The following is a 16,817-nucleotide window of genomic DNA, read 5'->3' on the forward strand; positions in this document are numbered from 1 at the left end:
GCAGGTGAAACTGTGTTGCAGTAGTCTAGTGTGAGGGGTTATGGCAGGTGAAACAGTGTTGCAGTAGTCTAGTATGAGGGGTTATGGCAGGAGAAACTGTGTTGCAGTAGTCTAGTGTGAGGGGTTATGGCAGGAGAAACTGTGTTGCAGTAGTCTAGTGTGAGGGGTTATGGCAGGTGAAACAGTGTTGCAGTAGTCTAGTGTGAGGGGTTATGGCAGGTGAAACTGTGTTGCAGTAGTCTAGTGTGAGGGGTTATGGCAGGGGAAACTGTGTTGCAGTAGTCTAGTGTGAGGGGTTATGGCAGGTGAAACTGTGTTGCTGTAGTCTAGTGTGAGGGGTTATGTCAGGGGAAACAGTGTTGCAGTAGTCTAGTGTGAGGGGTTATGGCAGGTGAAACTGTGTTGCTGTAGTCTAGTGTGAGGGGTTATGGCAGGTGAAACTGTGTTGCAGTAGTCTAGTGTGAGGGGTTATGGCAGGGGAAACGGTGTTGCAGTAGTCTAGTGTGAGGGGTTATGGCAGGAGAAACTGTTGCAGTAGTCTAGTGTGAGGGGTTATGGCAGGGGAAACAGTGTTGCAGTAGTCTAGTGTGAGGGGTTATGGCAGGTGAAACAGTGTTGCAGTAGTCTAGTGTGAGGGGTTATGGCAGGTGAAACTGTGTTGCAGTAGTCTAGTGTGAGGGGTTATGGCAGGAGAAACTGTGTTGCAGTAGTCTAGTGTGAGGGGTTATGGCAGGTGAAACAGTGTTGCAGTAGTCTAGTGTGAGGGGTTATGGCAGGTGAAACTGTGTTGCAGTAGTCTAGTGTGAGGGGTTATGGCAGGGGAAACTGTGTTGCAGTAGTCTAGTGTGAGGGGTTATGGCAGGGGAAACTGTGTTGCAGTAGTCTAGTGTGAGGGGTTATGGCAGGGGAAACTGTGTTGCAGTAGTCTAGTGTGAGGGGTTATGGCAGGAGAAACTGTGTTGCAGTAGTCTAGTGTGAGGGGTTATGACAGGGGAAACTGTGTTGCAGTAGTCTAGTGTGAGGGGTTATGGCAGGAGAAACAGTGTTGCAGTAGTCTAGTGTGAGGGGTTATGGCAGGTGAAACTGTGTTGCAGTAGTCTAGTGTGAGGGGTTATGGCAGGTGAAACTGTGTTGCAGTAGTCTAGTGTGAGGGGTTATGGCAGGTGAAACTGTGTTGCAGTAGTCTAGTGTGAGGGGTTATGGCAGGGGAAACTGTATTGCAGTAGTCTAGTATGAGGGGTTATGGCAGGAGAAACTGTTGCAGTAGTCTAGTGTGAGGGGTTATGGCAGGTGAAACTGTGTTGCTGTAGTCTAGTGTGAGGGGTTATGGCAGGTGAAACTGTGTTGCAGTAGTCTAGTGTGAGGGGTTATGGCAGGGGAAACGGTGTTGCAGTAGTCTAGTGTGAGGGGTTATGGCAGGTGAAACTGTGTTGCTGTAGTCTAGTGTGAGGGGTTATGGCAGGTGAAACTGTGTTGCAGTAGTCTAGTGTGAGGGGTTATGGCAGGGGAAACTGTGTTGCAGTAGTCTAGTGTGAGGGGTTATGGCAGGGGAAACTGTGTTGCAGTAGTCTAGTGTGAGGGGTTATGGCAGGGGAAACTGTGTTGCAGTAGTCTAGTGTGAGGGGTTATGGCAGGAGAAACTGTGTTGCAGTAGTCTAGTGTGAGGGGTTATGGCAGGGGAAACTGTGTTGCAGTAGTCTAGTGTGAGGGGTTATGGCAGGAGAAACAGTGTTGCAGTAGTCTAGTGTGAGGGGTTATGGCAGGTGAAACTGTGTTGCAGTAGTCTAGTGTGAGGGGTTATGGCAGGTGAAACTGTGTTGCAGTAGTCTAGTGTGAGGGGTTATGGCAGGTGAAACTGTGTTGCAGTAGTCTAGTGTGAGGGGTTATGGCAGGGGAAACTGTATTGCAGTAGTCTAGTATGAGGGGTTATGGCAGGAGAAACTGTTGCAGTAGTCTAGTGTGAGGGGTTATGGCAGGGGAAACTGTGTTGCAGTAGTCTAGTGTGAGGGGTTATGGCAGGGGAAACTGTGTTGCAGTAGTCTAGTGTGAGGGGTTATGGCAGGAGAAACTGTGTTGCAGTAGTCTAGTGTGAGGGGTTATGGCAGGGGAAACTGTGTTGCAGTAGTCTAGTATGAGGGGTTATGGCAGGGGAAACTGTGTTGCAGCAGTCTAGTGTGAGGGGTTATGGCAGGGGAAACTGTGTTGCAGTAGTCTAGTGTGAGGGGTTATGGCAGGAGAAACTGTGTTGCAGTAGTATAGTTTGAGGGGTTATGGCAGGTGAAACTGTGTTGCAGTAGTCTAGTGTGAGGGGTTATGGCAGGTGAAACTGTGTTGCAGTAGTCTAGTGTGAGGGGTTATGGCAGGGGAAACTGTGTTGCAGTAGTCTAGTGTGAGGGGTTATGGCAGGGGAAACTGTGTTGCAGTCTAGTGTGAGGGGTTATGGCAGGTGAAACTGTGTTGCAGTAGTCTAGTGTGAGGGGTTATGGCAGGGGAAACTGTATTGCAGTAGTCTAGTATGAGGGGTTATGGCAGGAGAAACTGTTGCAGTAGTCTAGTGTGAGGGGTTATGGCAGGGGAAACTGTGTTGCAGTAGTCTAGTGTGAGGGGTTATGGCAGGGGAAACTGTGTTGCAGTAGTCTAGTGTGAGGGGTTATGGCAGGAGAAACTGTGTTGCAGTAGTCTAGTGTGAGGGGTTATGGCAGGGGAAACTGTGTTGCAGTAGTCTAGTGTGAGGGGTTATGGCAGGGGAAACTGTGTTGCAGCAGTCTAGTGTGAGGGGTTATGGCAGGGGAAACTGTGTTGCAGTAGTCTAGTGTGAGGGGTTATGGCAGGAGAAACTGTGTTGCAGTAGTATAGTTTGAGGGGTTATGGCAGGTGAAACTGTGTTGCAGTAGTCTAGTGTGAGGGGTTATGGCAGGTGAAACTGTGTTGCAGTAGTCTAGTGTGAGGGGTTATGGCAGGGGAAACTGTGTTGCAGTAGTCTAGTGTGAGGGGTTATGGCAGGGGAAACTGTGTTGCAGTCTAGTGTGAGGGGTTATGGCAGGGGAAACTGTGTTGCAGTAGTCTAGTGTGAGGGGTTATGACAGGAGAAACTGTGTTGCAGTAGTCTAGTGTGAGGGGTTATGGCAGGTGAAACTGTGTTGCATTAGTCTAGTGTGAGGGGTTATGGCAGGTGAAACTGTGTTGTAGTAGTCTAGTGTGAGGGGTTATGGCAGGAGAAACAGTGTTGCAGTAGTCTAGTGTGAGGGGTTATGGCAGGTGAAACAGTGTTGCAGTAGTCTAGTGTGAGGGGTTATGGCAGGTGAAACTGTGTTGCTGTAGTCTAGTGTGAGGGGTTATGGCAGGTGAAACTGTGTTGCAGTAGTCTAGTGTGAGGGGTTATGGCAGGTGAAACTGTGTTGCAGTAGTCTAGTGTGAGGGGTTATGGCAGGAGAAACTGTGTTGCAGTAGTCTAGTGTGAGGGGTTATGGCAGGTGAAACTGTGTTGCAGTAGTCTAGTGTGAGGGGTTATGGCAGGAGAAACTGTGTTGCAGTAGTCTAGTGTGAGGGGTTATGGCAGGTGAAACAGTGTTGCAGTAGTCTAGTGTGAGGGGTTATGGCAGGTGAAACTGTGTTGCAGTAGTCTAGTGTGAGGGGTTATGGCAGGGGAAACGGTGTTGCAGTAGTCTAGTGTGAGGGGTTATGGCAGGGGAAACGGTGTTGCAGTAGTCTAGTGTGAGGGGTTATGGCAGGAGAAACTGTTGCAGTAGTCTAGTGTGAGGGGTTATGGCAGGGGAAACAGTGTTGCAGTAGTCTAGTGTGAGGGGTTATGGCAGGTGAAACTGTGTTGCAGTAGTCTAGTGTGAGGGGTTATGGCAGGTGAAACTGTGTTGCAGTAGTCTAGTGTGAGGGGTTATGGCAGGAGAAACTGTGTTGCAGTAGTCTAGTGTGAGGGGTTATGGCAGGTGAAACTGTGTTGCAGTAGTCTAGTGTGAGGGGTTATGGCAGGAGAAACTGTGTTGCAGTAGTCTAGTGTGAGGGGTTATGGCAGGTGAAACAGTGTTGCAGTAGTCTAGTGTGAGGGGTTATGGCAGGTGAAACTGTGTTGCAGTAGTCTAGTGTGAGGGGTTATGGCAGGGGAAACGGTGTTGCAGTAGTCTAGTGTGAGGGGTTATGGCAGGGGAAACGGTGTTGCAGTAGTCTAGTGTGAGGGGTTATGGCAGGAGAAACTGTTGCAGTAGTCTAGTGTGAGGGGTTATGGCAGGGGAAACAGTGTTGCAGTAGTCTAGTGTGAGGGGTTATGGCAGGTGAAACTGTGTTGCAGTAGTCTAGTGTGAGGGGTTATGGCAGGGGAAACTGTGTTGCAGTAGTCTAGTGTGAGGGGTTATGGCAGGAGAAACTGTGTTGCAGTAGTCTAGTGTGAGGGGTTATGGCAGGGGAAACTGTGTTGCAGTAGTCTAGTGTGAGGGGTTATGGCAGGGGAAACTGTGTTGCAGCAGTCTAGTGTGAGGGGTTATGGCAGGGGAAACTGTGTTGCAGTAGTCTAGTGTGAGGGGTTATGGCAGGAGAAACTGTGTTGCAGTAGTATAGTTTGAGGGGTTATGGCAGGTGAAACTGTGTTGCAGTAGTCTAGTGTGAGGGGTTATGGCAGGTGAAACTGTGTTGCAGTAGTCTAGTGTGAGGGGTTATGGCAGGGGAAACTGTGTTGCAGTAGTCTAGTGTGAGGGGTTATGGCAGGGGAAACTGTGTTGCAGTCTAGTGTGAGGGGTTATGGCAGGGGAAACTGTGTTGCAGTAGTCTAGTGTGAGGGGTTATGACAGGAGAAACTGTGTTGCAGTAGTCTAGTGTGAGGGGTTATGGCAGGTGAAACTGTGTTGCATTAGTCTAGTGTGAGGGGTTATGGCAGGTGAAACTGTGTTGTAGTAGTCTAGTGTGAGGGGTTATGGCAGGAGAAACAGTGTTGCAGTAGTCTAGTGTGAGGGGTTATGGCAGGTGAAACAGTGTTGCAGTAGTCTAGTGTGAGGGGTTATGGCAGGTGAAACTGTGTTGCTGTAGTCTAGTGTGAGGGGTTATGGCAGGTGAAACTGTGTTGCAGTAGTCTAGTGTGAGGGGTTATGGCAGGTGAAACTGTGTTGCAGTAGTCTAGTGTGAGGGGTTATGGCAGGAGAAACTGTGTTGCAGTAGTCTAGTGTGAGGGGTTATGGCAGGTGAAACTGTGTTGCAGTAGTCTAGTGTGAGGGGTTATGGCAGGAGAAACTGTGTTGCAGTAGTCTAGTGTGAGGGGTTATGGCAGGTGAAACAGTGTTGCAGTAGTCTAGTGTGAGGGGTTATGGCAGGTGAAACTGTGTTGCAGTAGTCTAGTGTGAGGGGTTATGGCAGGGGAAACGGTGTTGCAGTAGTCTAGTGTGAGGGGTTATGGCAGGGGAAACGGTGTTGCAGTAGTCTAGTGTGAGGGGTTATGGCAGGAGAAACTGTTGCAGTAGTCTAGTGTGAGGGGTTATGGCAGGGGAAACAGTGTTGCAGTAGTCTAGTGTGAGGGGTTATGGCAGGTGAAACTGTGTTGCAGTAGTCTAGTGTGAGGGGTTATGGCAGGAGAAACTGTGTTGCAGTAGTCTAGTGTGAGGGGTTATGGCAGGAGAAACTGTGTTGCAGTAGTCTAGTGTGAGGGGTTATGGCAGGTGAAACTGTGTTGTAGTAGTCTAGTGTGAGGGGTTATGGCAGGGGAAACGGTGTTGCAGTAGTCTAGTGTGAGGGGTTATGGCAGGGGAAACGGTGTTGCAGTAGTCTAGTGTGAGGGGTTATGGCAGGGGAAACGGTGTTGCAGTAGTCTAGTGTGAGGGGTTATGGCAGGAGAAACTGTTGCAGTAGTCTAGTGTGAGGGGTTATGGCAGGAGAAACTGTGTTGCAGTAGTCTAGTGTGAGGGGTTGTGGCAGGAGAAACTGTGTTGCAGTAGTCTAGTGTGAGGGGTTATGGCAGGAGAAACTGTGTTGCAGTAGTCTTGTGTGAGGGGTTATGGCAGGTGAAACAGTGTTGCAGTAGTCTAGTGTGAGGGGTTATGGCAGGTGAAACTGTGTTGCAGTAGTCTAGTGTGAGGGGTTATGGCAGGGGAAACTGTGTTGCAGTAGTCTAGTGTGAGGGGTTATGGCAGGTGAAACTGTGTTGCAGTAGTCTAGTGTGAGGGGTTATGGCAGGTGAAACAGTGTTGCAGTAGTCTAGTATGAGGGGTTATGGCAGGAGAAACTGTGTTGCAGTAGTCTAGTGTGAGGGGTTATGGCAGGAGAAACTGTGTTGCAGTAGTCTAGTGTGAGGGGTTATGGCAGGTGAAACAGTGTTGCAGTAGTCTAGTGTGAGGGGTTATGGCAGGTGAAACTGTGTTGCAGTAGTCTAGTGTGAGGGGTTATGGCAGGGGAAACTGTGTTGCAGTAGTCTAGTGTGAGGGGTTATGGCAGGTGAAACTGTGTTGCTGTAGTCTAGTGTGAGGGGTTATGTCAGGGGAAACAGTGTTGCAGTAGTCTAGTGTGAGGGGTTATGGCAGGTGAAACTGTGTTGCTGTAGTCTAGTGTGAGGGGTTATGGCAGGTGAAACTGTGTTGCAGTAGTCTAGTGTGAGGGGTTATGGCAGGGGAAACGGTGTTGCAGTAGTCTAGTGTGAGGGGTTATGGCAGGAGAAACTGTTTCCGTAATCTAGTGTGAGGGGTTATGGCAGGGGAAACAGTGTTGCAGTAGTCTAGTGTGAGGGGTTATGGCAGGTGAAACAGTGTTGCAGTAGTCTAGTGTGAGGGGTTATGGCAGGTGAAACTGTGTTGCAGTAGTCTAGTGTGAGGGGTTATGGCAGGAGAAACTGTGTTGCAGTAGTCTAGTGTGAGGGGTTATGGCAGGTGAAACAGTGTTGCAGTAGTCTAGTGTGAGGGGTTATGGCAGGTGAAACTGTGTTGCAGTAGTCTAGTGTGAGGGGTTATGGCAGGGGAAACAGTGTTGCAGTAGTCTAGTGTGAGGGGTTATGACAGGAGAAACTGTGTTGCAGTAGTCTAGTATGAGGGGTTATGGCAGGTGAAACAGTGTTGCAGTAGTCTAGTGTGAGGGGTATGGCAGGTGAAACTGTGTTGCAGTAGTCTAGTGTGAGGGGCTATGGCAGGTGAAACTGTGTTGCAGTAGTCTAGTGTGAGGGGTTATGGCAGGAGAAACTGTGTTGCAGTAGTCTAGTGTGAGGGGTTATGGCAGGAGAAACTGTGTTGCAGTAGTCTAGTGTGAGGGGTTATGGCAGGGGAAACTGTGTTGCAGTAGTCTAGTGTGAGGGGTTATGGCAGGTGAAACTGTGTTGCAGTAGTCTAGTGTGAGGGGTTATGGCAGGGGAAACTGTGTTGCAGTAGTCTAGTGTCAGGGGTTATGGCAGGTGAAACTGTGTTGCAGTAGTCTAGTGTGAGGGGTTATGGCAGGTGAAACTGTGTTGCAGTAGTCTAGTGTGAGGGGTTATGACAGGAGAAACAGTGTTGCAGTAGTCTAGTGTGAGGGGCTATGGCAGGTGAAACTGTGTTGCAGTAGTCTAGTGTGAGGGGCTATGGCAGGTGAAACAGTGTTGCAGTAGTCTAGTGTGAGGGGTTATGGCAGGAGAAACAGTGTTGCAGTAGTCTAGTGTGAGGGGTTATGGCAGGTGAAACTGTGTTGCAGTAGTCTAGTGTGAGGGGTTATGACAGGAGAAACAGTGTTGCAGTAGTCTAGTGTGAGGGGCTATGGCAGGTGAAACTGTGTTGCAGTAGTCTAGTGTGAGGGGTTATGGCAGGTGAAACTGTGTTGCAGTAGTCTAGTGTGAGGGGTTATGACAGGAGAAACTGTGTTGCAGTAGTCTAGTGTGAGGGGCTATGGCAGGTGAAACTGTGTTGCAGTAGTCTAGTGTGAGGGGTTAATGCAGGTGAAACTGTGTTGCAGTAGTCTAGTGTGAGGGGTTATGGCAGGAGAAACTGTGTTGCAGTAGTCTAGTGTGAGGGGTTATGGCAGGAGAAACAGTGTTGCAGTAGTCTAGTGTGAGGGGTTATGGCAGGTGAAACTGTGTTGCAGTAGTCTAGTGTGAGGGGTTATGACAGGAGAAACAGTGTTGCAGTAGTCTAGTGTGAGAGGTTATGGCAGGTGAAACTGTGTTGCAGTAGTCTAGTGTGAGAGGCTATGGCAGGTGAAACTGTGTTGCAGTAGTCTAGTGTGAGGGGTTATGGCAGGAGAAACTGTGTTGCAGGAGTCTAGTGTGAGGGGTTATGGCAGGAGAAACTGTGTTGCAGTAGTCTAGTGTGAGGGGTTATGGCAGGAGAAACTGTGTTGCAGTAGTCTAGTGTGAGGGGTTATGGCAGGAGAAACTGTGTTGCAGGAGTCTAGTGTGAGGGGTTATGGCAGGTGAAACAGTGTTGCAGGAGTCTAGTGTGAGGGGTTATGGCAGGAGAAACTGTGTTGCAGTAGTCTAGTGTGAGGGGTTATGGCAGGAGAAACTGTGTTGCAGTAGTCTAGTGTGAGGGGTTATGACAGGAGAAACAGTGTTGCAGTAGTCTAGTGTGAGGGGTTATGGCAGGAGAAACTGTGTTGCAGTAGTCTAGTGTGAGGGGTTATGGCAGGAGAAACTGTGTTGCAGTAGTCTAGTGTGAGGGGTTATGACAGGAGAAACAGTGTTGCAGTAGTCTAGTGTGAGGGGTTATGGCAGGAGAAACTGTGTTGCAGTAGTCTAGTGTGAGGGGTTATGGCAGGAGAAACTGTGTTGCAGTAGTCTAGTGTGAGGGGTTATGACAGGAGAAACAGTGTTGCAGTAGTCTAGTGTGAGGGGTTATGGCAGGTGAAACTGTGTTGCAGTAGTCTAGTGTGAGGGGTTATGGCAGGTGAAACAGTGTTGCAGTAGTCTAGTGTGAGGGGTTATGGCAGGTGAAACTGTGTTGCAGTAGTCTAGTGTGAGGGGTTATGGCAGGGGAAACTGTGTTGCAGTAGTCTAGTGTGAGGGGTTATGGCAGGGGAAACTGTGTTGCAGGAGTCTAGTGTGAGGGGTTATGGCAGGGGAAACTGTGTTGCAGTAGTCTAGTGTGAGGGGTTATGGCAGGAGAAACTGTGTTGCAGTAGTCTAGTGTGAGGGGTTATGGCAGGGGAAACTGTGTTGCAGTAGTCTAGTGTGAGGGGTTATGGCAGGGGAAACTGTGTTGCAGTAGTCTAGTGTGAGGGGTTATGGCAGGAGACACAGTGTTGCAGTAGTCTAGTGTGAGGGGTTATGGCAGGAGAAACAGTGTTGCAGTAGTCTAGTGTGAGGGGTTATGGCAGGTGAAACTGTGTTGCAGTAGTCTAGTGTGAGGGGTTATGGCAGGAGAAACAGTGTTGCAGTAGTCTAGTGTGAGGGGTTATGGCAGGGGAAACTGTGTTGCAGTAGTCTAGTGTGAGGGGTTATGGCAGGTGAAACTGTGTTGCAGTAGTCTAGTGTGAGGGGTTATGGCAGGAGAAACAGTGTTGCAGTAGTCTAGTGTGAGGGGTTATGGCAGGGGAAACTGTGTTGCAGTAGTCTAGTGTGAGGGGTTATGGCAGGTGAAACTGTGTTGCAGTAGTCTAGTGTGAGGGGTTATGGCAGGTGACACTGTGTTGCAGTAGTCTAGTGTGAGGGGTTATGGCAGGTGAAACTGTGTTGCAGTAGTCTAGAGTGAGTGGTATGGCACGGGAAACTGTGTTGCAGTCTAGTATGAGGGGTTATGGCAGGAGAAACTGTGTTGCAGTAGTCTAGTGTGAGGGGTTATGGCAGGAGAAACAGTGTTGCAGTAGTCTAGTGTGAGGGGTTATGACAGGTGAAACTGTGTTGCAGTAGTCTAGTGTGAGGGGTTATGGCAGGGGAAACGGTGATGCAGTAGTCTAGTGTGAGGGGTTATGACAGGAGAAACTGTGTTGCGGTAGTCTAGTGTGAGGGGTTATGGCAGGGGAAACTGTGCTGCAGTAGTCTAGAGTGAGTGGTATGGCACGGGAAACTGTGTTGCAGTCTAGTATGAGGGGTTATGGCAGGTGAAACTGTGTTGCAGTAGTCTAGTGTGAGGGGTTATGGCAGGTGAAACTGTGTTGCAGTAGTCTAGAGTGAGTGGTATGGCATGGGAAACTGTGTTGCAGTCTAGTATGAGGGGTTATGGCAGGAGAAACTGTGTTGCAGTAGTCTAGTGTGAGGGGTTATGGCAGGAGAAACAGTGTTGCAGTAATCTAGTGTGAGGGGTTATGGCAGGTGAAACTATGTTGCAGTAGTCTAGTGTGAGGGGTTATGGCAGGGGAAACTGTGTTGCAGTAGTCTAGTGTGTGGTGCGGGAATAATGACAAGTGAACCTGGGAAGCTTTGTGTTCACATTGCCCTAAAAAAGGGAATTGGGCCTGCCGAGTGGTGCAGCATTCTAAGGCACTGCAGCGCAGTGCTAGACGCGTCACTACAGACCCGGGTTCGATCCCAGGCTGTGTCGCAGACAGCCGCGACCGGGAGACCCATGAGGCGGCACACAAGTGGCCCAGCATCATCCAGGTTAGGGGAGGGTTTGGCCGGCCGGGATGTCCTTATCCAATCGCACTCTAGTGACTCCTTGTGGCGGGCCGGGCGAATGCGCGCTGAGTTCGGTCGCCATGGTGTTTCCTCCGACACATTGGTGCGGCTGGCTTCCGGGTTAAGCAAGCAGTGTGTCAAGCAGCAGTGCGGCTTGGTGGGGACGTGTTTTGGAGGACGCATGGCTCTCGACTTTCGCCTCTCACGAGTCCGTACAGGAGTTGCAGTGATGGGACAAGACTAACTACAAATTGGATATCACGAAATTGGGGAGAAAAAGGGGTAAAATAAGGGAACCGGACCGTGAAATTCAAGCAAACCGAACTCAGACCACATATCGAGATGGTCTCAGTTTTGGTTAGCTTTGGGGGCTCTTTTGATGTGTCTGAGTTCCTTTTGGAGTCTTCACACTCCACAAAAGATGAAGCGAACCACACCGAGTTCCCACAAATTGTCTGAAAGGAACCAAGTGTGAAAACACCCTTACCCTACGATGTCCGGAGCGTGCTGGTTTTCTGTTCTGCTTGATAATTAATTGCACACAGGTGTTCCAGGTCTAGAGGGCAACAATGAGAAAATGCAGTGGAACTGGCTTTGAGGTCCAGAATTGAGTTTGAAGGCTCTAGAGGTTCTGTCTCCATCCACATGAAGTATGTAATTTGTATATGAACGCAATATAGCGATAAATCTATCATTTTAGGTTATAGTTTTATCTACACTCTTGTCTTTTTATTTAGTGTCATCATCAAATACAAGGTCATAGCAGACTACTAATCATGCTGTTGGATCTATCTTCTCTATTTAACATGTAGATCTCTATTCCTCTGTGCGGTGTGTAGGCCTAATTAGTGATATTAAACACCGTTGTGGTAGCCTTTGGCTCACCAAGCCCAACTCTTCCAAATAGGGAAATGATATCTGTGCACCAGTCGTTTTGGGTCATCCTAATTCATTACATCCCACCTGATACTGATTGTTTAATTCGATCTAAGACCCTGTCTACCTGTCTGTCCGGGGGCTCTGATTATTTTGTTTAGTGTTATTCGAAGATACAGCAGCGCCGCACAAAATGTATCAATCCCAATCCAATTAGCGTCATGTTAACCTGATGATGGACACCTCAAGGTGAAGCGGCCCTTGCTCAGCCGGGGCATTATCATTCCAGGCGGGGCGGCTCATCTAAATTACAATCCACCCTGGTTTTTCATTAGCCGCTAACCCCTTCACCATGCACCACACCGCTCTGCACAGCCCAACAAACACCCAGACACCCAGGCTGCTCATCAGCTCTGGTGTCAGGTTCAACGAGCAGAGACAGACACTTCTACTACTGTGAACCTTCTGTGTGGGTGGGAAAGCTTGGGACTGTGGTATTTGTATGCATGTTTTTCCAAAAAGATACAAGATGGAAGGGCCACTGCCCACTTGAAATGTGTTACCTGTATTGCTCTTCATGTCCTGGTGGGTATGCTTAGCAACTGAATGAAGGAGGGGATTTTTGTGCGGGTTCAAAGAGGTGATCCCTGCTCCCCTCTTGGCCCTGCCTGAGCTTTGATTCTCTGCTGGTGCTAAGAGCCTTCTTCTCTTATTACCAAGAACACAGAGTAATTACTGGACCTGGATGAGGCCTCTCCAGGGTCACACTGATGCTGGAGGAACATCCCTGTAGCTTCCATTGTGACATAATCTGGCTATTGTTGACTGAAAACCTCCTGAAATACTCTCCTTACAAGATAGAAGCAAAGTGACAAAAGGCCTTCAGTTGGGGCCAATCTGTTGTCGAGCTACAGTATGGGGTTGGCACGGATCCAGAACTATTGCGCAGAGCTTGTTTTGTAGACCCCCACCAAGTGCTTTTCGTTATGTCTCTACAAAGTACTTCTCCCAGTTCATGGGCTTTTCTAGCTGACCTTTATGGTTTGTGTTGGGAGTGCTATCTGATTACTGTCTTCGGTTCTTACTACGGTATTTCAGTGGTAAGTGTAAAGTAATGGCAGTCAGTGAGGAAAAATGTGAATATCGCTTTAGTCTCTTACACATAAGGCACTATATGTTGGAAAGTTGTGGATTAGGTATGGGCACTGTTAATCGAATATCCAGATATCCAAACAGACGTTCGTATTCAATTACTTGAGTGAGTGTCATCATTGGAGAGAAAAAATTGTAGGCCTATTTTTAAAATGAAAAAGTTTTGTCTAAATTGTGACATTTTTACCTACAAGGATATTTTAAATTCTTAATTTAATAAAACAACAAACTTTTGAAAATGTTTATAACCTTGCGTTGAGCTACTGCTGCGCATTTATCCCTCCAGGCTGCCCTTAAATCGTTATGCTGTTTCCTTTCAAAAGCAATTACAGGCACTCACCTAACAGAGTTTCCACAAGACTAGACAGATCAATGCAAAATACTCACCAGGAAACCTTTTTGTAACAGAATCTGTTCTATCATGGCGAAAATCTGACTTCTCTTTTGCTGTTGCAGTTAGCCAAACAACCAGAGAAAAGCAAGCAGCTGATCTGCTGTTTACACCTGCCATGTGTATTTGCGTCATTCTTATAGGTTGAGTCATTATTATCGACTATCCGGATATCTGAAAAATTGTCATATTCAATTAGTAAAATCATTTCAAATGCCCAACCCTATGTGGATTGATTAGTTTGCGTTCCAGAGAACAGTATCTTTCACTCCACCTATCTTTTTTGTTGTTGTTATTTTTTATTTTTTATTTAACCTTTATTTAACTAGGCAAGTCAGTTAAGAACAAATTCTTATTCTTGAACACACTTGCATGCCTGCAAACACCAACACACATACACTACCGGTCAAAAGTTTGTGGTCACTTAGAAATGTTCTTTTTTTCAAAGAAAAGCTATTTTTTTGTCCATTAAAATAACATAACATTGATCAGAAATACAGTGTAGACATTGTTATTGTTGTAAATTACTATTGTAGCTGGAAACGGTAGATTTTTTATGAAATATCTACATCTATGAGATGAGTAATGTAGGGTATGTAAACATTATATAAAGTGGCATTGTTTAAGTGACTAGTGATACATTTATTACATCCAATTATTAATTATTAAAGTGGTTAGAGATTGAGTCTGTATGTTGGCAGCAGCCGCTCAATGTTAGTGATGGCTATTTAACAGTCTGATGGCCTTGAGATAGAAGCTGTTTTTCAGTCTCTTGGTCCCAGCTTTGATGCACCTGTACTGACCTTGCCTTCTGGATGATAGCGTGGTGAACAGGCAGTGGCTCGGATGGTTGTTGTCTTTGACAATCTTTTTGGCCTTCCTGTGACATCGGGTGGTGTAGGTGTCCTGAAGGGCAGGTAGTTTGCCCCCGGTGATGCGTTGTGCAGACCTCACTACCCTCTGGAGAGCCTTATGGTTGTGGGCGGAGCAGTTGCCGTACCAGGCGGTGATACAGCCCGACAGGATGCTCTCGATTGTGCATCTGTAAAAGTTTGTGAGTGCTTTTGGTGACAAGCCAAATTTCTTCAGCCTCCTGAGGTTGAAGAGGCGCTGTTGCGCCTTCTTCACCACGCTATCTGTCTGGGTGGACCATTTCAGTTTGTCCGTGATGTGTACGCCGAGGAAATTTTAAGCTTTCCACCTTCTCCACTACTGTCCCGTCGATGTGGATAGGGGGGTGTTCCCTCTGCTGTTTCCTAAAGTCCAGGATCATCTCCTTTGTTTTGTTGACGTTGAGTGTGAGGTTATTTTCCTGACACCAGGAAACCCTTGAGACACTTGAGAGAATGTGAATGCTCAGATACCATCTGTAGAGGTGCTGTCTTTATCAGCATCATAAAATCTGATAGTATTTCAACCACATGAAATATGCATCGAAGCCGAACTCAAATCTTATCAGAAACACATTGGGTCGTTTTCACAGCTTTCTATTTCCGTTACAAACAGTCAGACAGCTGTCATTTGGACATTTTGTAAAGAAAAACTTTTCCTTTTTTGTGTGTGTGTGTGTGTGTGTGTGTGTGTGTGTGTGTGTGTGTGTGTGTGTGTGTGTGTGTGTGTGTTATTGCATTGCTCCGTGAAATAAGATGACAGAGAGAACTTTACCAATTGAAGCATTCATTCTATAAATCTATTACATTATTCTGTTGAGCAAGGGTTTATTTAGTGTTCTAGGGCAATGACATTAGAGAAGGTGCATGTATTTAATTATAGACTAACAAACAGCCTACCAAAATGACGGAAATTATACGCAGAATCATACACTACATATACAAAAGTGTGTGGACACCCCTTCAAATGAGTAGATTTGGCTATTTCAGCCACACCCGTAGCAGACAGGTGTATAAAATCGAGCACACCGCCATGCAATCTCCATAGACAAACATTGGCAATAAAATGGCCTTACTGAAGTGCTCAGTGACTTTCAAAGTGGCACCGTAATAGGATGTCACCTTTCCAACAAGCCAGTTCATCAAATTTCTGCCCTGCTAGAGCTGCCCCGGTCAACTGTAAGTGCTGTTATTGTGAAATGGAAATGTCTAGGAGCAACAACAGCTCAGCCACAAAGTGGTAGGCCACACAAGCTCACAGAACCCGATTGCTGAAGTGCGTAGCGCGTATAAATCGTCTGTCCTTGGTTGCAACACTCACTAATGAGTTCCAAACTGCCTCTGAAAGCAAAGTCAGCACAAGAACTGTTCGTCGGCAGCTTCATGAAATGGGTTTCCATGGCCGAGCAGCCACACACAAGCCTAAGATCATCATGTGCGATGCACTTCGGCTGGAGTGGTGTAAAGCTCGCCGCTATTGGACTCTGGATCATTGGAAACACTTTCTCTGGAGTGATGAATCCCGCTTTACCATCTGGCAGTCTAACGGATGAATCTGGGTTTGGCTGATGCCAGGAGAATGCTACCAGTCCCAATGCATAGTGCCAACTGTAAAGTTTGGTGGAGTAGGAATAATGGTCTGGAGTTGTTTTTCATGGGTCGGTCTAGGCCCCTTAGTTCCAGTGAAGGGAAATCTTAACACTACTGTACAACTAGGGTTGCAAAATTCCGGGAACTTTTAATTCCCTGGTTTTCCAGAAATCCTGGTTGGAGAATTCTGAATTTCCTGCTTATTCTGGGAAATCTCCAACTGGGAATTTATTGAAAGTTCACGGAATTTTGCAACCCTAGCTACAACGTACAATGAAATTCTAGACGTTTCTCTGCTTCCAACTTTGTGGCAACAATTTTCTATATTTGCTGGTTAGGGTTGGGTGTGGACTTTCACTATCACACATAGTCGGGCGGTTGCGGATGGATTATTAGCAATTGTGGGCATGTGAACAAACAGCAGACCCGTGCGTCACTAGTTCCCAGAAGCATATAGAGAATCAGTGGAAATACTTTCAATTAACAAATTGTTTTTAGGTAGGTTACCTCAAGTTGAATAAGAGGTGCTCCAAAACGTTTGATTTCTGAAATGTTCAGTTGTTGATATTTACATTGTATAATTTGTTCATTCTCCAGCCAGGGAGATGACCAGGGGAAAGTTCCTGAACATCCTGGAGAGACCCAAGAAGTGAAGACCCCAGGACTGCTCTTTACACAGTATGTGTCTGCAAAGAGAGTAATACAACACCCAGACGACTGATTTAAGACTCAGAATCAGACTTATGCCTTCATGTATACACTCATACTACAGCCATCATCAAGTTCTTGGACTTTTCATTTAAATAGAGACAGTTGGGCTAAAAGTCACTCACTGCAGAGTTCTCCTCTAACAGACCCTACACACTCTATGCAAATGGGGAGTGTCGTATATGATCCGTTCCAGAATTTGAGCCGCACAAAGTACGTAGAGCATTATGTATTTGGAGCATTATTTTCACCCCCTGTTGCATAATTAGGTGAGACAATGCCTCGGACTGTTCCCGACTGGAGATGTCGCAGGGGCTCTGGCCGCGCTGGGGAGCACTCCACAAGTTACAAATCTCCACAGGCCACTAATAAGCCCCTAATTGTCTTTCCAATTGACACGGACAGAGGCATCCACTGTCCTAAGGGCTGCACCCCCTGCCTCGTTTGCGTAGTTTGCGTAAAGTGTGTAACGTCCTTTAGAGTCCAAGGGCTGCAACACTTTTCACCTCCTGTGGTCCTCAAAGACAGTTCCATTTACTTTTATAATGATTTGAAATAGTGAGTCGCTTTCAATTTCCTTTTTAGCTAGCTCATAGGACTGTTTTGTAAATGAGTGTGTATTCTGTATTTGTTAGTATTTGGAGCATTATTTACATTTTGGCAATTTGTAGAAGAAAATTATGTAATAAAGTCTTCAAATTTAAAA

The 16,817-nt window shown here is 47.1% G+C and overlaps 1 protein-coding gene across 1 annotated transcript in view; it reads left to right on the forward strand.

Moving 5' to 3' along the window:
- Nucleotides 1-16,817, forward strand: part of LOC139553601 (protein lin-52 homolog) — a 49,120-nt gene extending 32,303 nt beyond the window's left edge. Inside the window, exon 7 of the mRNA XM_071366116.1 lies at nucleotides 16,001-16,817. Coding sequence (XP_071222217.1) covers nucleotides 16,001-16,056 — 56 coding nt within the window. The 3' untranslated portion in view covers nucleotides 16,057-16,817. The remainder of the gene's footprint in view (nucleotides 1-16,000) is intronic.

This window comes from Salvelinus alpinus, chromosome 25 (assembly GCF_045679555.1).
Source record: "Salvelinus alpinus chromosome 25, SLU_Salpinus.1, whole genome shotgun sequence".
Taxonomy (NCBI): domain Eukaryota; kingdom Metazoa; phylum Chordata; class Actinopteri; order Salmoniformes; family Salmonidae; genus Salvelinus; species Salvelinus alpinus.